The sequence below is a fragment of the Tauraco erythrolophus genome, chromosome 21 (genome assembly GCF_009769465.1).
Source record: "Tauraco erythrolophus isolate bTauEry1 chromosome 21, bTauEry1.pri, whole genome shotgun sequence".
In the NCBI taxonomy this organism is placed as follows: Eukaryota; Metazoa; Chordata; class Aves; order Musophagiformes; family Musophagidae; genus Tauraco; species Tauraco erythrolophus.
In genome coordinates, this window is record NC_141485.1 from 2,842,281 (window position 1) to 2,866,272 (window position 23,992).

The following is a 23,992-nucleotide window of genomic DNA, read 5'->3' on the forward strand; positions in this document are numbered from 1 at the left end:
GCTGCCGCCAGCTTTATGGCTCTGCAAAGCCTGGAGCCAACAGCTGGCAAACGAGTTGTGGTGGTGTTTTTACTTCAAGGAGAGTTTTGCCCATAAATGGACTTGAGCTTTGCATCAACAATATTTTTAGTTAAATAAGTCCTGAAAGATGATTCTTATGCCAGACTTGTATATGCAGTGGTGGAGGGGTTGTTCTCTAAGGAAATGCTTCCAGGCACCTTTACTGTGCAGCAATTTGAGGAACCTTGGCGCAGCCAAATGGGATCTGTACGAAAGAGGAGGGGAAACGGCCAGGGAAGCAGCAGACATTTGTGTCAGATTTCCAAGGATATATTTTTTACACAAGGCAGTTAATGCTATGGATGTCCTCAGGGCTGCTGGTGAGAGGTGCCATGGGGCCCGGGACACTGTTGCTGTTCTGGCAGAAGTGGCTTCCTCTCCTTTTTGATTCCTCTGGACTGTCAATGTAATTTCTTTTCCATGCAGGAAAAGAAGAAATATGCACAGAGGTAGGTGAAATGACCAGCCGTACATCACTAATTGTGGAAGTAAATGACAGGTTCAAATCCCAGGCAGAGCTTGAGGTTTGAACTCTTCTTTCATAATCCATCTTCGGTCAGGTAGAGATAATGGGTGGCAAAGGGATCACGGCAGTTCCTTCTCTCTTCTAACCTTTGCCAAGCACAAGAGGAGGTTCTCGGGTATCAGTGGGACGCTTTACAACTGGAGGACAAAGCTTTTGAAACTGAAGATACAAGAAGAAAGAGAAGCTTCAGAAGGAGGAAAGGACTATTATGAAGCCCTGTTCAGGTTTTGAGTGGATGATGCTGACGAGCAGTTGGAAGAGCTGAAGTTCAAGGAGCTCGGGTGAGAGGGCAGAGGACGCCGACTCGTCGGTGGCTGGGACACTTGGGCTGGCGCTTGCGTGTCTCGGCAGAGCATTCCGACCGACGAGCTCGCCTGTCACCATCACGTGCCTTGCCTGGATGCAGAGAGAGAGAAAGTTCTGCTTGCTTAGGAGAATCGTGAGATTTAGTGCAGCTGTGTTTCGAAAGGTTCAATATCGAGCGGTTTTAAACGTTACGAAAACAACCGGCTGCATTACTTTCCCTGATCCGTTTCGATGGAATCAAGTTAGCGATAGCTTTTGGACTTGAACCAGTTTAGCTGAGAGAAAAATTTGCTCTCGGTAACTGGATCATGCGTGCATACGTGCTGTAGCTAATACATAATATTCTTTCTTTAATGAGTCTAATTATATTGGAAATATTGAGGGTTAGGGTGTGAAACGAGTCTGAATTTGGTAGGATACAATTCAAGGAAATTGCCGTGTAACTTTAATTTAGGAGCAATCATTCACTAAAATCATTAGTTTCCTGACTTTTTCTAGGAAAACACATGACGTTTGACAAAGATAAAACACGTGTGACCGAATAAAACAAAACACAAAAGAAGCAGCCCACTTTGGCAGTAATTAGCGCTCGTGGTACGGAGCGTGTTTCTCGGGACGCGGTTGAGTGTGTCCCTCAGGCTCTTCCAAAGGAGTTCTGCAGCCAGCGTTGCTTCCGCGGGCTCCTCTGCTCGGGTCACAAGGCAGCGTTTCTCACCAGGGCGCTGCTGTTTCCTCTTCCGACTGTGGTAGATTACAGATTATGCTGGAACATGTCTGAGAAAAGGTCAGAAATGAGGGTGAAAGTCTTGGAACTGAAGCTGGGAAGCTTTCCATTCTCATCCGGGAAACTTTTTGTGTTGAATAAAAAGCAAAGCAAAATAAACCACCAGATCCATGACACTTCTGTTTGTCCTGCCGTTTTCTGCCTGCCAGTTAGAAGGGATTTTGTTTCCCTCGCATTATATGATTAGTGAATGTTTAGCTGAGGAATCTTCAGTGTTACATTAAACAGAAATAACGGCCAAACACAGCTCGTTTTCATACAACTTGGCCTCCCCATGGTTCCATGGCCTCGAGTCACTGCGATTTTGTTTACCAGATTGAAGATGTTTCCATGTAGTGTTCATGTCATCGACTACGTGGTGAGCTTTGAAATACAGTCTGTTAAATACTGTATAATATAAAAGCTAATCAAGTGGGGTTTGAATTCTAATGACCCTGCGTTACTAAGCTTTTGGTATTGGAGTAATGGGAGAAAAAGGGAAAAAATCAACACAGGATCATTTTATTATGAGGCTGAGAGATGCTCGATGCCGCTTTAGGTTTCACGTAAAGTGTAGAGAGAAACTATAAAATCCTTCTGATCTTCACTTCCCTACCAGAAAAACTGTCTGGGCCAAGCCCCTTTTGCTTTGCTCACTAACAGGGTGGAATTTCTCCGTGCAGATGAGGATCCCGCAGCACTTGAACGAGGAGACGTGCCGTATGCCATCGAAACTGCCGGGGGAAATTTAATGGGTGAAATGATTTAATTTCAGTTGGGTGGTAAGTTGGCCTTTGCATCCCTTAGGTGTCAGGGTGGAGTTTTGGCATTAAGCTCAGGAGTTACTGCGCCTGACGGGCTGCCTGCTGCCTGCACGTGGGGCTGGGATCAGGGATAGGGATGGAGCTACGTTGGAGTTGAGTAAGAAGTGAGTTGGTTGCATTGATGTGGTATTACGCGTGGACGGAAGAGAAGGGCAAAGTGACAGTGGAGCAATCGGTGGGGCTGCATCAACATGATTCTTTTAGGATCCAACAAAATCTCTTTGCATCACCCCGGTGCACTGTGCTGTCCTCACCGGTGAGCTCCGTGGGGCTGGCGGGGTGTAGCTGTCCTGCTGCGCTTTCACGTGTGGTAGTAGCTGCAGAAATCAGGATGTTTTTCTTCCCATCTCTGACAGGAGTGCCCTGGTGTAAACGCTGACCAATTTGAAATCTGGCCTGAAGTCGTCAAGGCTCTTAGTTGATCAGAAGTGGCCGAATTTACTGCATTAATTGCTTTCAGTTATTGGATGTTTTTCATGCAGTGTTACAAGCTAGCAAGTCTCACGTGTTTTCCCCTAAGTGTAGCTTTCCTTTCATATCCAAAAATATATTTGGAAAACTTAGAAATGTGTGATTTGATCAAACATTTAAATCTCACGTTCGTGACTTCAGAGGATTTTGGAGGTTTAACAATAACTATAAAGAAAATAATGATAAACTAAAATTGCAGCCATCGATAACTTCACACCGCAGCAGCGAAGGGGTGTGGATCACGGAGGGCGACTGTTCGGATCACGGAGGGTGACTGTTGGGTGCAGCCCCAGAGCAGAGGCGTTGGGGCCGGGCCGTGGTGAGGAGGATGGAGGTGAGGCCGAAGCAGCGCAGACACTGCCCAGCCGGACCCTACCTGGGAGCTGCTCCTGATGTCTTTTCCACAGATGTCCAGCTTTGTCGAAAACCAGTAAATCTTGGGAAGTTTATTTTCCTTATAGCATCTGTGTTTTATAATGGTGCTTTTAATTTGTTTTTCCTTTGTCTGCTGGGATTTCTTTTGTCTGGCACTTTCAGGCCTCCCTTTTTTCCTCGGTGGAAGCGAGTCCGTTAAGGATGGCTGCCTTGGGAATACACCCCGGCCGGGCCGGCACGGCAGCCGCTCCCTCTGCCTGACAACAAAGCCCATTGTTGTCTTCTTTCCTCACTTTTATCCTCAACTTAATCCATTTTTCCTTTGCCTATTTGTGGAATGGATTTCTGGCAAAGTGTGGCTCGGGTTTTGGGTGGACGATGTGGTGGCGGTTGTGTCTCAGACTTTCAGCAGACGGGTACGACGGCAGCGCTGCCCGGTCCGATTTTCTGTGTCTCCGTAGGCAGCGTTCATCCAAGCTAGTGCTTGTAAATCAACTTTGGCTATTGGGATGCTCAAGCCACATCGTCAGCTTTTTCCAAATTCCTTAGTAAATTAATAAGAGATTTACCAGAAGCTTGAATTGAAACATCAGATTTCTTTTTCTTTTATTTTTTGCCAGCGGAAATCTAAAAAGATGAGTTAGGATTAACTGTAGGAGTTTTTTTGACTTGGGTTTAGCTATGATCAGGAATTCGGACTTCGACTCTGTAATATTTCAGTGAAATTTTCAGTGAAAAAAGGGATAAATGTGAACGGAAGGATGCGTACGGGGAAGACAAACCTTCGCCTAAACTGGCTTGGATGTGTTCCGTGCACAGCTCTTGGACTGCCAGCTGAAAATCCCTGTCTTGGCAGCCCATGGAAGGACAAACACTCCACCAAAAGGACTTTCCCTGCGCGGTCCTGAGGGCCGTTCGGCTCCAGCTCTGCGCCGTCTCCCAGGGAAAGTGCCTCGTTGCTCGGGATGCTGCTGAAAACCTTCCGACTGGTTCTTCAGAGGGCACGTGTGCCGTGAAATCGTGATGGTGCCCATTCATTTTCTCTAAATGAATCCCAATAGGAAGTATTCCTGGAATAGTCCGTGGGATGTGATTTGGGCGTAGCTGCCCGCGTACAACCAGGCTGGCGTTTGAAGTTGAATTTTCAGTGCCAAGTGAAACTAGTCTATTTGAAGCTATAATTCCAGGGTTTTATTCCTTATTAATATATGTATTTCCTTATAAGGATGAGCATATACTGGCCACATGTGGCAAGGTAATTTGAGCGCAGGATTCTGCCGTATGAAAAATGTTGGATATATCCAGCAGACTCAAACTTTGGCTTATTTGTTGCTTGTCCTTTGATGGTGAATCGGCAACTGCTTGAGCTGTAGAAATAACGTTGATGCTTGACTGCATTCCTCGTGCTCTTTTGGCCCGGTACGGCGGTCCTGAGCACACACAGCTCCCCTTGGCTCCGGGAGGAGCTTCCGACTTCGACGGGCCGGAGGAACGGCGGGTGACTTTGTCAGATTTCTGGATGGGGGAAACGGCGCGCCATGAAATTACGGGGTTTTAAAATGACTTATTAAACATAATGCGTGGCACCGTTTTGTTCCAGGGAAATTCCAAGTGCACCGTACAGCTTTTGCTGAATGCTTTGGAAAGGAGCAGCCTTAGTCGTAGAGGCATTTACTGCATCCCCGAGGCTGTGGTGAAGACAAGTATGTACCTCTGTGATAGGTCTGAGGTGACTTAACAATGAAGATATAACAGTATAGAACATTTCCATCATAAAAATTGCTAGAAATAATTCAGTGAACAGGAAAGCAAATACTTCTACTTTTTCTATTAAGCACAGTTTTCTTTAACCTTACTCATCCAGACCATCTTAATATTATTGTAGTCAGATTTTCAAGAAAGACTTTACTCTCAGAAATAATTTGTCTCCTTTTTGTAGTATTCCAACTTTTAATTTTTGACTTGAATCACTTTTAATTGCATTTATTTGTAGTTAAGCAACTGAATGTTGCCACAAAAAGTATAGTTTGTCAGGGACTATTTATTGGGAAATAATTTAGGTATTTACAGCTTTTCCATTTGTCGTAGCTGAATTTTTTTATCATCTTTGCTCTGTGAAGTGCTGTGCATTATGAGCTCTGGCTTAGTTAATTTCTTTTTGATGTTTGTATACATCAGATTAAGCTATACATTTAAAAAGGAGATGCTTGACATCGGAATGTTTTTTTCAAAAAATCTTGGATTTTGGTCCCATTCAGCATCTGCTTTACACGTTTTCAGTTCTCTCTGTGTAGTTTAATATTTTTTTTGTTTACTTTGTGTTTTCTTCTCTTATGTGTGAGCCTAGAAATTTGTAGGATGTTGTTGCTACCATTAATAAAAAACTGCTAAGTGATGACTTAATCCTGCAGTTTTCTGAGTATCCCTAACTCGGTGGGATTCCTCAACTTGTACGGAAATAAAGCGGCTCATCCTCGTGTAGAAGGACATCAGCAAATGCCTCATTTCTCTGCATGCAAATATTCTATTGAATCCACCGAAGGTTTTGCATATGGAAAACCGCATCATGTTGGGAGCGGAGGGCACCCAATAATTCAACGTGGCTTGAGAGGGAGAGAGGAATGTTACGGCACAGTCGTTTGGTTCAGTAGTTCATAGTTAATCATTATGTTCCTAACAAGGAAAAGAAAACAAATTACAGACGTTTGGAGATGCTGTCGCTGTTTGCAGTTGCTCATGGGGAGTGTAGGAGAGTGAAACACTTTCAGAGGGGCCTTGATTAACATGTAACAGTAACTAATTAGACAATAACGCAGAAAACTATTTGTACTCCTTTCTGCAAGAACCAAGAATGCATTATGAAACTCATCTTAAAAAAATTAATTGCATCTCAGTCTTAATTTAAAACTGAGCTGTTTTTTTTTTTTCCCCCCTTTCCTGGTTCTTTTTATTCCGAGTTGGTGCAGGAAAATTGCTATTAATGAAATCTGCTCTCTGAGACTTCAATAGCCTTGTTATTCGTTAGAGCCTTGCTATTTCTCTTAAAACGTATTGACCCATGTTCAGGCCAGATACTTAACACAAAATACACTTTGTAATTTCATCATTTTTGTTATTGTGCTTTTCCAAGATGCAGAGGTCTATGGACTTTGTAGAAAAAACAAATAGAAGCCCTAAGCTTACAGTTATGTAGTATTAAAAGAAGGGTAAAGGAAGCATTGAGTGTCTTTAGGATGATGAGACATTCATTAAGATTTTTCCGCCTTCCTTTTCCTATTTTCAATCCATCTGAAGTACCATTAAAGCTTTTCAGGCAGCTTCCTGTGAGAAACCCTTTGCTGTGCTGTTTTTCTTCCTTGAAAAGAGGTGGCTGCTCTTCAGCCAGACCGTATGGATTTGGCCGGGGATTTGTATAATATCTGCGTAGAATGCAGCGGTTGTTTAGGAACCTAATTCCCAATATGGCTCCCTTTTGATTAAGAACAAAGCCAGTGTTTCACAGCATTATAGGAACACAGAAAAACAAGTTAATGATCTAAACCTCTTAATTCATGGTTGCTTGTCTATTTAAAGTACTTTTCATTCTGTTATAAACAGACTGGCCCCTTTTTTGTTTAACTTCTTTCTTTGGTTTCTTCACATTTCTTTCTTTACTGGCCATGAAATTTGTAGCCAGTTTCCTTTTCTAACTGAAGAGTGAAAGGTTGTGACTACAGAATGATACAGAAAGGAAGAAAGCGTATCTAAACCGGGCGTATATCCAGCACAGACCTCTTTGAAACAAGCTAAATTTAGGGTGGTTGGGATTTTTTCGTCATGTTTTCCCCTTCCTTTTTTAAGTACCTATGTTTTGTTTTCATCTTTTCGTAATGAATAGCAAGTTGGTTACTTTTTTGATACTTTCTTGATTTTTACATGTAGTTTGGCATTTATTTATATAGTTACTTGTTATTTTCCTCCAGTCTTAGTTCAGCAGATTGCTGTTACGTGTGCCTTTATCTGTAGAGACAACAAAAGTGACCTTTTCAGGACTTTCAATTACCAACACTATGTGGTACTTTAGGAAAACAATTCCTTTCCAGATATTCTTTTCTTTTTTTTTTTTTTTTATAATAGAGAGTTGGAATCCAGAGTTTGTTCTTCAGATCAAACTTGAAAACTTTTTGATGAACAGAACTGTCAGGCAAGCAACAGCAGCACAAATTTCCCTTCCTTGGAAACTGACCTTATCCCAATATGTAAAAGTAAATATTTTCTGCTTCTGTTGTAATTTATTTTTTACTTGAAAGGAAGATGACTTTTTTAGATATGTTTTTGCTTACAATAGGAGCTCATTATTTCTTTTTTTTTTTCCTTTTTTTTTTTTTCTCTTTGTCAGCATCTTATTTTAGGCAGTTTTGAGAAACGGTAAATGAAAAAAAAAAAATTCCAGTAATGTGTTTTATTATGTTTCTGTCCCATCAAGGTAAATTGAACAGCCAAGACACTTACAATAACTTCACAAACAATAATCCTGGGAACCCTCGACTCCTGCCTCTTCCAAGTCTGACTGTGGTGTTGCCTCTCGCTCAAATCAAGCAGCCAATGACATTAGGGACCATCACCAAACGCACAGGGTAAGTGTATCTGCACAAACCTCTCTTGACGTTTTATTTATAATTAATATGGAAAGAATTGGTGTTACTAGTGGTACTTAGTTTTATTCCTTATTTTAATTTCAGTGTATGTAATTTAATGGTAACAGAAGGAGGGTGGGGGGAAGAGGAGATGAGGAAAGAAAAAAACCAGCATCAGAAAAGTAAACAAAACCTGAAACAAATCTCTGAAAATTCAGGAGTATTCATTTGGGTGGGTCATTTTATTGCAGTCTGCCATATGGGAAATACTGTACGCTGACATCAGGAGAAGTTTCACACCAGAAATTGGTATGAAACATAAGCAGAGCTGTATTCAATCAGAATAAGTTATGGGGTTATTTTTTTAAAAAAAGTTTGTTTATTTGGATCTCCAAACTTTTCAAGCAGAAACAATTTTTGAGTATCAGAAATGGGAAGGCAGTAAGCCACGTTGAGCAAAAAGACAAAACTTAATCCTGTTGTTTTCTTGACCTTATTTTTCTTCTGAAGTGACTGTTCTGTACTATGAAATTCACGTGTGGACAGTCACGCCGGAGCCAGATGCACTTTGGTACTTCTCACTGTGCCATCAAAAAGCACTTCAAAATACTTGTGAAAAACTCTACTAAGTATATGTACGTTATAATAACTAAGAAGATTTTGTGAGCTTCATAAACTGCAACAATTTGAAGTTAATTGATACTGTTCAGCAGTTGATATTTTTCTCAATTTCAAATCTTTGGTTTTTGCAATTAATACGTGAAGCTAACGGGTGATTATTATATTTTTTTTTCCCCTCTCACTTTCTGATTGTTCAAATCCCTGAATATTTTCTAGTTAAAAGTGTGACTGATCCATTAATTTACAGATTGCTTTCATATCTTTAAGAAAAATAGATCAAGTATGACATGTGGTTCGACGAAACAATTGAGAGTCCTGCAGGTTCATAACATTTCCCTGCATTCTGGCAAACGGGTGCAGGCACTGCCTTGCTTGCTTCGGTGGTTTCTTGCTCAGACCTCAGTAGTGAGGTGAATTTTGCCTTGTGTTTCATCAACTGGGAATTATTTTTCAGGCGAGAGCTCAGGGATATTCCCTCTCTCCCTGAGTAATTCTCATCTTCTGTGCTTGAGTGTTCAGGACATCCTGTAAAATCTGTTACTGTTTGTTTACTGCACTAAGTATGCATGGGGAGGTTCTGAAGCTTACATATGTATGCACATATATACATGTGTTTCTATATAGCTGTCTACCTAACAATCCAGCCCTGCTCTCGCTGCCGTAAACAGGAATTTCATTAGGCTCGTTGAGCCAAATCATGAGCTACAACGCACAGTTGCTTATTTTTCCTTTTTTTCCTGCTTGCATTTTAAACACGGGCAAGGGAAATAGATCGCGCCAGCAACCAGGTGAATTTTGAAAGTATAGAAAGGTGTGATCTTGGGTGAGGACAGGAAGGGAGGTAGGATCAGAGGGAGGCTGGTGTGCATGGAGGGAAGCAGGAAGTCACAGTTCCTGAAAGAGGGAAAAATAGCAAAAAGGTCACTTGAATGAAGAGTGCAGTCGGAGAAGGACAGAAGTTTAGTTCTGGGCTCTGTTGATAGTCTCCTAGAAATGGAATAGACACTTAGAACTAGGTGGGACAAGACACAGAAGGAAAATAAGCCATCTGAGGATCTGCCAGGGGACAGGCAGGGCAATAGGAGCATGACCAGGATGATGCTTTGAAAAAAAACTCTCGGTTTACAATAGTAATTCATGCAGTGGCCTTTACAAGACTATTTGCTTAATGCTGTGTCGATACCAGCAAACTTTTCTACAACTATTGCAAACGTGATAAGTCTGCATTATTTCATTTAATGTTTTCTTCTTAAATATCTTAAACATATTCAGAGAGTGTTCATAGTCATCATCGCTATTCACAAACTGTCCCTGTCCTATTATTTTGTGTAACTTTTGAAACTCATTAAATTTAAAATATTCAGTGAGGCTTATGTAAGGGCGGAAGACAACAGTCCCTGGAAATACCCTGCTGTGTAAACAGTTTTCATGAATGAGGATCTGAAGTTTCAGCGAAGCCCGCGTAGATGTGCAATGCTAAGCTGAGAGCTTCCTTCATTTGTTCTGCGTCCAAAATATTTGATGAAAGTACACCAAATTAACATGAAAAGCTGTATTTATAAAGCAGGGATTTAGGAGGAATGCCTAGGATCCAAGAAGCCTGGCATGCCTAAAATGACCGAATTGAGACAGCAGCCTCAACGTAAACCTCCAGGGGGCAAAGCGTGTGTTTAACATATTTAACATCTGCCCTCATATTTCTAGAAACACGTAGCGATGTAAGTCTGTACAGTGTAATATTTAGACAGGACAGGGACCATCTGCCTCGCTCGGAGAAGTGTAGGAGGCATGTATTACTGCAAATGGCAAAAGACAGATGTATTTACACCTACATGGTCAGCACCTTTAAGCGCTGCTCCGAGGAAACACGGCTCCTCTTCGGGAGCAGCTGCTGAACCTCGTGATTGTGCAGTGATCAGAAAGGGAGAGGAACTCGCTATCGGTTGGATTTTACAGTCGCTGTTCGGTCGCCCTCAAAGTAGATTCTTTTTCTGTTGTTGCTGCTTTTAAAGAATTAAAAATTTAATCTGTTGCAGTACATTTCTAAAAGTAAAAAGCGAGACGAAAAGAATACCGTGTAATTAGCAGTTCTGGCTTTGTCTGGTTTGTTTGCTTTTAACATCTGACAAGCTGCTTTGATACTAGGCATCTTGATTAAATTTTGCAGGTTTTATTACCCAAAAAGTCAAGTTGTTTTTTTTTTCCTGCTAGTATCCAGGACAGGAAAATATTTTTCAGGTACTGAAAGGACTGATCAGTGCTCTTAATATCATCTGTCTCCAGCAGAGCTGCAAAGCATGTCATTTGCCTTGACAAGTGGAATGGCAGTAAATTTTTTAAAAGTGTTCACTGGAGCCCTATGGGAATGGAAGACCAGAATCTGGAGTTATGTCATTACTGCACTGTTCAGCGCAGATGCTTTTTTTTCTCATGCAAACTTGTGGGTTTTGGAACATTTTCTGATCAGTCATTAAACTCTTCGCGCTGAGAATGTAAATTGTGTTCACAATAAGTATCTCAGACCGTTACCTCCCTCCTTGCCATCACTGTTTCCGTGTTCCCTGCCCTCTGTTTCTTCCCTCGCTTTTTCAAGTCTTTCGTTGTAATTTCCGCACCTTCATGAAGCACTTAATTTTTGTCCCTATATTTTGTCATCCCGTTGACTCTCTTTCCTGTAGTTTGTACTGTCAGCACATTCTGAGGAGCAGACAGGCTTTCCCAAAGGGGCTCTAACACTAATGAGTAAGGAAGCATCTTATGTTTTAAAGATTAGGGGGATGTAAGAGAGCAAAAGAGCTAGATTTAATAAGTCTTTATATATCTGTGCCTCAGTTTCCCTCTCAAAATTTTAATAGTAATGCTGAATTCCTTCTCAAGTCTAGTGAATGGGTTAATTCATTGCTCATTTACAAAGAGCTTATAGATTTGAAAGGGGAAGAACTGTATGATCCATCTCATGCTTGTCTCTAAAAGGCAGTGAATCAGAGTGTGTTAGAAGACAGCTTTGTGCTTTGCAGGAGCTTTATAAGTGTTCCTTGTGTTTGTGGAATGGGTTGTAGTTAGTTGCCAGTTTGTAAGAATGTGGGGACATGGATGAGCTGTAATAGGAAGAAGGGGAATAAAAGATACAATAATTGCCCCAAAAGAAAAACTATTGTAAAAGTTGGCTTCTCTGACAGGAGCATTTGTTTTAACTTTCTCGGGGGAGATGGTCGTTATATTTGCATCATACTTCATTCTCAAATCCATTAGAGCTTCAGTGAAGCACCAGGATGTAACCTGCATTAGTTGGGTCTTGTCAAAACAGAGGCATCCAGGGTACCGTGTAGGAAAAGGAATAAACCTGACTTTTTTTCCATCCAAAAGATTTCGATAGTGTGTTTTTAAACATGACACTGTCTTCTTTCTTCATCCCATCCTTCATTCCACCCCCAATAAGGAAGGGGAAAAGTAGGTAAAGCGTCTGATGCAATTTTATCATTTTAGTGTTTCTCATTGCTTATATTATGTGTACTGAAAATCGCTGATACCCATTTGTTTTATTTTGACTCAGAGAGCTTAATTCATCCCAGGTTCTACTACTGAAGCAAACAAAAATAAGGAGCACAAAGTCATGATGTTATGGCACAATTAAGTAGGAAAAAAGTAACTAAAATTCAAGAGAAAAGTTAAAAAGTAAATCTAAAGAATTCACTGCAATTGGTCAGCTTTCCTGCATGCTAAAGCCAGACGTTCTCTTTCTGGCACATTTCTCAGACATTTTTTGTGTCACCTTTAGCTTTTATAATGCATTTTGGTAATAAAGCAACTACTGTAAAGATTTGTAATTGATACGAGACAGTTATTTGCACTAAATTTTGTTCAGATGTCACTATTTTTGAAAGAATTCTTGCTTGTGGCAACATAGAACGATGAGGGTTAGAGTAAGTGGGTATTGCATGGCTTATTAAAAGCTTAAATAGTCTTTATTAAACATGATAACACGAAATCAAGGAATGTTTCAGTTTTCAATTTGCTAAAACTCGAAATCGGGTAAGAAGTTAAGAAAATTCTGTTGGAATTTTGAATCATAAATCGCCAATCATCTTCATTCCATAATTTTCCTTTGGAATTTCTCACTAGCCTTGAGATTGGGGAACCTCAGTGAGATTTTTGCCTTGGCATTGCTCTGTTACTGTCACCGAGCGTAGCCATCTGGTGCTGTCTCTTCAAGGCTGGGTTATCCTGTAATTTGTACATGCTTTCTCTCTCAATTAGCATACTGTCCATACTGTGCAAAGGAAATAGTGAAAAACAATTGCTTATATAAATATCATTGTGAAAAAAATGGTCATCTTGAAAGAAATTAGGTCTCGTGAACAGAAAGGAAACGCTAAGTTGTCTCTCTCCCACTTACGGCATTTTATTAAGACTCTGCTGTAGTCTTTTGAAGTGTAAGTGCATTTTCTTCCTGATACAAGATTTTTTATCCATGATAAAAACAAACAAAGAAACAAAACCTTCCATTGAAACATGTATCCACCTGGGTCAATTTGTAATTAAAATAGAGAGAGTTTGTTAATTTGCAAGTATAATCAGGTCAACATAGTAGGTTGTGCAAAAAAAAAAAGCCTATGTTATCTTCTAAAATGTTCTAACGAGCTCAGCTAAATGTCATTTGCCTGCTTCTTGTAGACAGAGAAACTGAGGCAGAGAGGAAAAAAAATATACTTGCCACAATGTCCAGGATCATAATTTAGAATTTCTAAGTTCCCAGTCAGATTCGACCAGTCTCCAATGACTCTCCAAGTTTACGCTAGATAAACGAGGTTTTAAATTATATTGGCTATGGATTATAGAGAAAACTTAGCTTTCCATGAAATACTGAAAGGGTGTGATCGTGCTGGGCTAATCTTCTGTTGAGCCATTGGAATGATCTTCAACTCAGAGACTGAACATGTTGACTGTAGAGAAGATCATCCAATTCATACAGTTCATACGATTTCATTGCAATACAACCCATCACTCTTCAGAGATGGCACATTATGTCTAGAAAGGCAGATGGTTCTACCAAATGAGCTCTCTCACCCCAAGCATTAACCAAACATTTATTTAAATACAAACAGTTAAAGGCTACTCCATTTTATAGTTTGAAAGACCTTCAGTTTGTTTTTTGACCCATATTACTACTAAGAAAAACAGGGAGAGGGGAGGACAGATTTTTTTTTCTGCAGTATTCTATATTGAATTTTTACACCTTTGGATGTAGAAGAATATAACTTAGTTTTGTACCTTCGCCTAAATGTTTTTTTAAGAGGATGTCTGATGTCTGCATTCGTGGATGTTGTGCTTATGGCAAATTTAGTTCACAGAAGTCATTTTTATCATGCAGGTATACTTTAAATTGAGTAGGCATACGGCTCAGCGCTTTATCCATCTTTCTGTGTTAGACCTTTTCTGTTAGTTGATTGCTTGAAAACATTTCATTTGTCTCAAATAGCCCAAATTTGTCCCTGAGTCAGAGTATAAAAAGAAAAATGGCGTGTTGGCATTTACAAAATCAATTATTCAGCAATTTTGTGGATGATGTTACATCCCAAATGAGAATCAAAGAAGCCTTGAGCATGTGAGTAGCTCTAAATTGACCTTCTGTTCCTCCTTTTCAGATTTTATGCAAAATGTCAGTATGATGAAGGCTTTTTCAAGGGTGATGTAAACGGGGATATCCATTATAAATGCTCTAAAATTAATGGGGTGTGAGACCTCTCTGGAAACTATAGGCTGTGCAAAATACTTGAACAACAACAACAAAAAAATCACGGTGTGGATAAAACGTGGAATTGCCAAAAACATTAAGCTCTGTATCAGGTGATCTTTAACGTGAAATACATTTGAAATAAATTAGGGTTCTCTTTCCTGTATTCCACACAAGCTCATAAGTGGAGGAGTAATATTGCTGTGTCATACAGTTGCTGAAGATTTTTATTTTCGTAGTGTGTTTCTGTCCTGGGAAAAGGGCTGAGTAATTTTCTCTAAAAGATTGTGCTTGTACTTGTCATCGTTTTTACTTAGGACTTGCCTCTTTTCGGTAAATTTATCAAACCATCCCATTCAGACCGTCAGTGTTTCATGGAGAGCACCCAGAAATTTGTCGCTTTTGATGCTAATTGACTTTTTTCTACTAGTTTTGACTTCAGTGCCCGGTTAGGGCTGTCGACTGCTGTTGCCTCAGGTTTGTCAGCAGATTTCAGGAAGGGGAGCCCAAAGCTGTGTCTGACTTGAGTTCCACCGTTGAAGCCCGCTTGCGGCCGATGCGTTCCGTTTGTCGCAGCAGTTGTGCATGGAGAGCCTCCCCCGCCAGCTCCTGCGTCGTGGCTGCGATGTCGGTGGGGCTGGTCACCTCTACGGGTCATTTGTCAGCGTCAGCATGCGTTGCGTTAGAGGGCTACATCTCTCCCAGGGCACCATGAACGGTTATAAAAAAAGACTTTGTTTACTTTCTGCATAGATCTTAATAGCATGATATACAGTGTACTTGTTGGTAATTGAGTTTTCATCTAATTTCTGTGCATTTTTCCCCTTTACGTGAAGACCTTACCTGTTTGGAGCAGGATGTTTTTCCATAAAAGCTCCATGGTGAGTTCCCAGTTCAAACCCAGCATGCCTATAATTCATTTGCTGTCCTCACTGAAAATAACTCTGTGCTTAGACTTTTTAATTTGGGATTGATTTTTTTTTTTTTTAATTTGTTTACTTGCATGGCTGATCCATAGGTGGAAGCACTGCATAATTTCACTTTTAAATATGGATGCATGTTCACCATCAAGCATTGTCAAAGAAATGCATTCACTTTTTTTTTTTTTCTTTTTTACCTTTCAGGGAGCATTTAATTTTTAAGTAGCAGAGAAGTTGAAAAAATAAACTATTTCCCAGTGGGCAAAACCAATTGCAACATCTTTCCAAAATAAGCCTCTTTTTTTCTATATAGCTTCCTTTATTATTGTAGCACTAAATTGCTTACAGACAGAAAATATCGATGATGACCTCTCAAAAATAAGCCAGATTAGCAGTGAGTAGACAGTAAAGTACTGCAGTTGGAGACATGAAGCAAATAAAACAGGCACTGCAAAAAAAAGAGCAAGTCTCACACTTGAGAAAAAAAATAAACCACAATTCCATTAAAATCAGCATATTTGAAATAATAAGGGCTTTTTATTTTAATATGTAAAATTGCAGTGTATGACAATAACACAGAAGAAAAAACCAAATTGAACAAGTTTCCCTGTGTTGGAGCGTGGTTCAGTATTCGTGCAGGGCTACATAACCTCCACTCACCTTTTGATAATGAAATGGAGGTTGTGTGGTTGAAGTTCTGGGCAACAAGAGTGGGAGAAGTTTGAACATCTTAACAACTTTCTTAGAAAATTTAGAAGCTTTCAACTAGGAGTTTTTTGGGTTTGTTTTCAGTTTTGGTTTTATTTTAAATTTAGCTAAGGATATGTACTAGCTGTATCTATCAGTATCTGTTGATATTTGGATGTGGCTCTGGTTTCTACCACTAGAAGTTTGTTCCACATATATCACCCTCTTATGACTCTGTCAAAATACTGTCTTCAGCAGAAAGAACTTCTCAAGAGCTTCGTTAGGATTCAGAGTTCTTAAGAGAATGGCAGAGGACAGCTGAGGAGGGTATGGGAGCTACACCAAAGCCAGGAGAAGCAAAGGCACTAAATGTGACACTAAAGGAAAGGAGGTGCCATTGCCTTATTCCTAGAGGATATCCAGTTACTGAAGTAGTGTTCCCAAGAACCATTCCCAAATGTAGTTTACGATGCACCTGTTTCGTCCAACATGATCTAAGAACTGGAAGGGCTCTGGAAGAAGAGTTTTGAAGGTAGATTGTCTTAGCAAAGGGATATGTCCATCACCCCCTGCATGAAGCAGCAGAGACGCTTGTCAACCAGAGATGATTTTAGGTTGAGGCAAGATTAAAAGGCCTAGATTAAAGAGAGAAACACATGAAATAGACTCAAAAATTGTTCCCTGTCTTTCACAAGACTCTTTTGTGGTTTGTTTAATGCCAGTGCTAGCTCAAAAATATGGTTTTTACTAGCCTGCAGAGAAATTAGGATAAAAACCCCACACTTTGGGTGGGGGAAGAAATCATCTTGTTTCCATTAAGGTCTTAATGAGACCTAAAATTATGTAAACAAAATGAATGGAGATTTGACAGTTTACTGCCTGGCGAATAAAGGAGCCTGCTATTTCTTTTCTTGCTTTTTCTTGCTTTATTCATGATTTGACAACTGGAAACATGTCTTTATTTTCTTGTTTCAGGCACGATGATAAATTAAATTTATGTATTTCGAGGCAGATGTGCTTTTTCAGTAATTTTATGTGTAATTGCAAATTTCATGCAGTATTTTTTTCTCCTGGTGCTTTTGTTGCTGCCTATGTAGTCTAGATAAAACTTTTACATTCGGAAATCGTATATGGTCCCATTTCAGTGGGTTTAGCTGCGGAGTCGTGGATGACTTTTTGTTTTTATGAATCTGATGTATTTGAAGCCTATTCATTGGGAATATAGAATTAATGTGATTCTCAGTCTTTGCAGATTCTTAGTATTTGACTGATAATATTTGAATTTGTAAAGCAGTTCCTTCATATTATATATATATGCCATTTATTTATTTTTTTTAAAGTCATATCACTCATTTGTCCATAAATTTAAGGACAAATTGAAGAGCCAACAGTACTTTATGAGACATAAAGCTCTTTGAGGAACACTCATGACTCTACTGCGTTGCCTCTGGTTTTCAAAATATTTTGATAGTATTAATTCTTACTAATTCTTTCTTACGTCGAGTAGAAAAATAAATAATAATTAAAAATGTAAACTAGTTGAAATATTGGTATTAGTTAATGATTTTTATGAAGAGCTACACAATACATTTCCAGAGATTATGGCAGAGGTTGATTGTGAAAGTCAGCAAGTGGTAGCGCTGAATTGTTCCAGTAGCTCTTAATCTTTGCTTATTGCGTTGTCAACATGAAAGAACTTGCATGCTGTTGCTGAGTCTTTTCATTTCTTTTTAAGATCTGACAAAGTGATGTCTTAATTTTCTTCTTTAGTTTGCTCTCGTTGCTTTTTGTGCATTTCAGTAGAAAATATTCATGTATGTTTTTCATTGGATGTGTGTAAATCTTCATCTCAGTGCTTCTCCGTTTAGAATGGATATAATCCTCCAAAACTGTGGTAGAAAAGTTAATTATTATCAGCTACACAGATTTCCCCAAATATTGTGGTGTTTAGCTGGAGTTTGAGATTAACTTGATTTCCAGTAGGTGACTTTGTCATTGGCGTCAGCTGGGGTAGATGCATGTCAGCTGTTGGTAACTGAAGTGACATGAACATGGACTTCAGTTGAAGCAAAGCTCTTATCAAATTTATAGAAGAACAAAAACTATGTAAATTAAAGGGAGTTTTATTACTATTGCACTCCTGCTGTAGATGCCTGCATAGATACGACTGGGATAAAAATAGTGCTGTTTCTCATTGAATTCTTGGTGTAGTGACACAGTTGGGTAGACCCTGACAAGAAGAAGTACACTGCCTTTTTATCCTCCTTGTGTCTTAAATATGGTGCTGTTGTTTCTCCATGTGGAGGTTTGGAATGATGAGGGTGAGTGTTTTGGCCTCACTTTCTTGATTTTAGTGTTGATTCCCAACAACGTGCACTTCTTCCTGTATCGCAGCCCCTTTCAGTAAAACTATGGTGCAATCTTTTGAGAGTTAGTATATTGTGAAGATTCTTTGAAATGAACTGTTTTTAAAAGTGAGGCCCAATGTGCCTTAATTCCAGTTCTTGGAATAATTTATGAAGTGCTGACAGGCTAAGAGCAAGTAAAGAGCAGGAGTTCATAGCAGAAACAAGTCATTCACCACCTACCTTCAACATTGTTGTTTTGTTATCATTGATAAAGCTGAGAGGGTGTTTGCATCTACACAATAATGAGGATTTATAGTTTCCAAGTTGTTAAAATATCACAATGACACGAAAATATATTTTTCTAATGGCATTACTGTTACTGAAAATAGCCGGGCTGAGGTTTGCTGAGAGAAGGAAATTTGAGTTGGAATGTATTGATGAAAACTCAGGGATAAAGTAAAATGGTGGTAAAACGAACGATTCCCTAGTTACAATGGTTTTCAGAGTAGACTTGTTGGCATCTGGGCAGCTTTTTCAGAAATGTATCTAAACCAATATGATGCACTAGTCATTTTTTTTTGTTTGTCTTTATTTTTTAGCAGGACTAAGTTTAACCACATGAGTAATCGTGTTTTACAAGGTCTGCTCTTTCTGTCTACAGAACATCATTCTTGAAGGGACAATGTTTTGCACTGACACCAGCCCTTCAAGGCACGCCTTGAAGGATGTGCGTTTCAAAGACGTGGTGTAAATAGAACACAGCTTAGACCGTTTCCTCTGAGGTTGTTTATCTCTGCGTTTGATTGAGCACAGGTCTTTGGGACTACGAGTGTGGAGAACCCTGCAAAAATGTACAGTTAGAGTACCAGATTCCCTTCTGCTTAAAGGCTTGAAGAAACAAAGTCAATTATGTCTCTGTAGAAGTTTACTCCAGTTTGTAGTTGAGAATAGCATTTACTCCCATTTTTTTCCCCATTTTCTTTATTTTAATAACCTCAGATTGTATCAAGTGGAAATTCAGAATAGTAAGAACATTAGGGTGGCATGGAAAGATTCTCTTTTTCAGGAGCTTACCAGAGTAAGTGGATATGGCTGAATCCAACTCTTCGTTTGCTCTGTATTGCTTGGTGGGTAACACTGTCCTTCTGAACAATCTTGGTCTATATTAAAAACAATCATTTATTGATGGAAGCATACATCAGTAAGTGACAAGACTCTAAGTAGTGCATACCTTTACATTTTCGCTTCCGAAGGAGTTTTAGCGTATAAATTTTTGGAAAGTGAGAGCTAAAAATAGTTATCAATACATAGTTTGTTACAGAACTGGTTAAAATTACTGTTTCTGTGACAGATGACTATTTCAAAGTGAAAGAAACATATTTGGGATTTTTCTGAGCAGCTAATAAATACTTAAGATCAATTTAAGTATTCTAATACAGACTGTGAAGTGCCAATGCAAGCAAGGTAATACATCCATAGTCAGGAACTTTTTGGAACACAGATTTCTGACCCAGTAATCTGTAGCTGTAGTTTTAACAGTTGGGTATTAAGTGCTTTGTGGTGGTTCAATATCAGAGCTACTGACTATAAATTGCAATTGCTCTTTTGGGACATTCTAGCTTCTCCTGCACGTATGAGAGCTTCAGGACTGATCTAAGTCCGTGAAAGATTTTGTGAATCTTTCTATTGACTCTGGTCAGTGTGATGGAATTTAAAAGGGTTTTTTTGTTGTTTTTTTTTTCTGAATGAACCGTGTGACCATAGACTTGCTGGGTGTGTGATTTATGGCCAGTAGCTTAGCTCCTCTGCGCTTCAGTGAGTCCCTCTGTAAAACTGGCAGAGTAAGACTACACAAGGTGTTGGGAAGCTCAGTTACACTTTCTGCAAATCCCTTTCAGAAACTTGGCTGAAAACCCAGCACAAGTGCAAACCATTAGTCTTTTTCTCCCGTTTTCATAAATGACCTGATTTCGGGTGGGCTGTACAAAAAGCGTTTGCTGCTTTAGGTGAGTTCAAGTTGAAGGCGATTTTAAATGTTTCAAGTTGCATGACAGTGATGATGGAGGCTATATGTTTTTAACCATATGCCATATTTTCCACCTGTCACTCACTGCAGCTAGTTGTTGGAAGGAAATAAAGGGTTTGAGATTGGCAACTTTTGCCATTTATTTCCGTGAGATCAGGCTGAGCTGTGAGGGACCAAGACACAGGTCTTTGGGCAGGTGCAGTCTCTGCAGCCGGGTGCAGGAGTTTGAGAGAAGCCCAGCTTGTAGAATGATTTTGGTTTAACTTGACTTTTCTTGTGTGGTTTTTACTTTATTTTGATTCATAAGCTGTTCTTGCTTTAATATCCCTGTTGGTTCATTCTGTTGAACTACTTCACCTGTATACAAGTAATCTGTCATTAACACAGTAAGGGTAGCGTGAATTAAGTGCCATTCTAATTATGCAGTGTTTGAATTGCTTTCTGCTAGTTGAGAATATTTTTTTGCTCCGTAAGTCCATCATAATACTGCAATAATTTGTTTGCACATGCGTGTATGCACACACACACTTCTCAGAATTGAAGGTCATTACTTAAAAACCACTAAGCTAATGTGATGGTGTAATCACAGGCTGATACGTGGTAGAGCAAGAAATTAATAGAAGAGGAAAGGAAAGGAGAGAGATGTAGCAAGAGAGGGGAGCAGTGAAATAGAGTAGAGAGAGAGAGATAAAATAATCCAATTAAAAAGACTGGAAAAAAGGGAAAAGTGGGGAAGGAGGAATCCTGGGTGAACTTCTCAAACAGCTTTTCCCTTAAGGAAAGGGTGAAGTCGTGGTTTAATGACTTGAGGAAGTGGACAATGCTCTGAACACAGGTTGAGTTTATACAAAGCAGAACGTTACGTACCTTCCGATTCCTGTAAGGACGAGCACTAAATGATGTTTCAATGAAACGTAATTATAAACCAGTGTGTCTGCTGCATGCACATTGCGGTGTTTCAGAGGAGAATGTGTCTTAATCTCTTTTTACATGATATAATTACTGATTTGTTTGAACACGTAGCTCATGAGCATATGCATTGTTTCCCTTTCCTTGTATCCTCCGCATGTTGTTCCCTCTTACCCTTTTGCCCATGTCACACATATCCTGGTGGTTTTGATGGCGTCAGAGCTGTGCTGAGTTAAACTGATGAGCAGCCAATGTTAGCATTATTTATAAATTTCTTTTGAAAATGCAAGAAAATATCCACCACCTAGAATGACTGACCCAGAATCTGTATTTTCATTCCCAAAGGACTTAAGACTTGTAAATGTTTGTATTCACTTTGGAAGCTGTTTCTATTGAATGCAAATATTCAATATTGGGTCTTTTAAACAATCCAGCCAGTTCTCCATTATGAGCCAGTGCTGTTCTTCAAGTTAATGAGTTCAATGATCAAGGGGAATTTGGGACCTATGATCAAGAAACACTAAACATCTGTAAATCCTACTAAATATTGTGGGAACTGCAGATATTCACCACTTCTGAATGAAACTTTTAGAATGATTGTTAAGCAAGGGACATCTTAATTTTTGAGAATTAACTTCCATAATTTTATTTTGTTCTTTCTTTAAGCAAATCCAAACCAGCTCCGCAGATTTCACCCAGTAAGTCTGTGGGAGGAGAGTTTTGTGTCGCTGCAGTCTTTGGATCATCAAGGTCATGGTTTGCAAACAATCCTGGTCTGAAAAGAGAAAAAGGTTGGTATGTTACAAAAATAGGACTTGCATTTAAATTTAAATTCCCTATTTTATTTTCTCATTTTGCGGTAACTTCTGAGCCAACGGTGCTTATCTGTAGGTTTTGTTCCTTGGACTCAGTGACGATGGTGAAGTGTCACTGGAAGAGCTGTGAGGTGAAGGTGAGGCACCTTTACCAAAGCAAACGTGCAGACATGTGTTCGACCATGTGTAATTACCTGAACACACCTTGGTGAGAAACTCTGTTCCACCTTCTCTTATATGAGATATTCGTATTTTTTTGAAGCAAAGGGAAAATTGTGTGCTCCGTGCAATTTTCTCTTTGTCTGTCCAGCCCTTTCACTTCTTTTAATTCACATTTTTGACTGCAAGCATATGAAGGCAAGAGATATAAAAGAATAAGGAGTCTACTGTTTCTGTAAACGTTTTTTTCTGTTTCTGCTGTGCTGTCTCAATAAGATTTTCTTTCTTCTTGCAAACAGATCAATCAAAACAGTTTGTAGTGGAGTCGTTGTATATCATCAGTTGTTACGGCAGCCTGGTGGAGCACGTGTTGGAACCGCGTCCGCTCAGCACTGCGCCGAAGATTAGTGACGACACACCTTTGGAAATGATGACATGCCCCAGGGCCAGCTGGGCTTTGGTTAGGTAGCTCATGCCTTTTACTTTTTCTTCTTTTTGTCCAAAAAATGGTCATGATGGTTTCTTTGGAAGGGGTGAATGAACTGCATCATGATTTTCACCCATGTTTTTATTATAAAGTTCATCTTAAAGACTCTTAAAGTTTTCCATTGGAAGAGGGGACTTTCAATAACAAATCCAAGTCTACCTTTTCATACAGTTCTATTAGTGCTTACGTGTCCAAATGGGAACTAAATACTTCTGCAGACATGGAAGCTGCATGAACATGGTTATGGATCAATAGAGGTACTTATCAATTGGTGATTTTCAATGATCAGATTGTAATTTAGCTTTTTATATAAGGACAAGAAACAATTATTTTAATAGTGTTAAAGTACAGAATTCTGCCATGAGACATGAGTGAGGTTTCCGTGACGAAGCACTGCGAAGAATTCAGCGAGTTATCCTGCAAGTAGCTGAAGGTAGCATTTCTTGAAGCAGTTGAAGAAATTATTCCTGACATGTGGAAGAAAGTAAACAAAAATTGATGAGAAAGTGTTGTCAGTGCTTTTGACGTTTTAAAATATTTTTCTATCGATTTTTCTTGTCTCCTATATTCCTTAGTGCTGCTTATGGCTGGACTAGATTGATCAATACTTGATTTACCAAGCTATTTAGGAATGGCCCACCCTAATTAAAATTACAACACAGACTTCTGGACCATTATTGTTGAAATGAGTAGGTTGTAATGGAATTGAAAATTCTAATTGGATCAATAGTCCATAACTTTACACAGCTTTATTTTCACAGTTTGTAAATGCTCCGTGACTTTACAGCATCGAAGCAATGCTAGTTAACAGAACAAAAAAGTTCCCCAGTTTCTGTTGTGTGTTTATATAACGTCAGCATGACATACAGTGGCCCTAAATATATTTACCAACTTATTCTAAACCGCCTTCGTCATCGTTTTACGCAACACATGCTGCAGTCAACAAACAAGTTCTGTCTTTGCCTCACAATCTGCACGGTTTGGTCGTGCTGCTCAACTGCCTGTGGTGTATCGCGGTGTTTGAACAAGCTAATTTAAATAATTACAAACATTTTGTGAGCTTGTATAGATAATTACACGTGATGACAGAAACACTGATTTACATTCTCTGTATTAGCTTAAATATTAATAGTCTTGTGTTTTACCTCAGAACTCCTCAGTGGAATGAACTCCAACCACCATTTAATGCAAACCATCCTCTGCTCCTGGCTGCAGACGCCGTGCAGTACTACCAGTATCTTCTTGCAGGCTGTAAGTAGCTGACAACTTCTTGTCTTGTCTTCTGGGCACGTTTTAAGCAGGGTGTGACTTTCTGAGTTGGTTTTTCAACCTGCATTTATTTCAG

At 39.5% G+C, this 23,992-nt stretch overlaps 1 protein-coding gene across 1 annotated transcript in view; it reads left to right on the forward strand.

Annotated features, from left to right (window-relative positions):
* The window catches only part of BCAS3 (BCAS3 microtubule associated cell migration factor), a 363,717-nt gene that overhangs the window by 127,062 nt on the left and 212,663 nt on the right, over positions 1-23,992 (forward strand). The window contains exons 16-20 of the mRNA XM_086624898.1: positions 7,791-7,941; positions 15,133-15,177; positions 21,853-21,977; positions 22,460-22,625; positions 23,798-23,898. Coding sequence (XP_086481024.1) covers positions 7,791-7,941; positions 15,133-15,177; positions 21,853-21,977; positions 22,460-22,625; positions 23,798-23,898 — 588 coding nt within the window. The remainder of the gene's footprint in view (positions 1-7,790; positions 7,942-15,132; positions 15,178-21,852; positions 21,978-22,459; positions 22,626-23,797; positions 23,899-23,992) is intronic.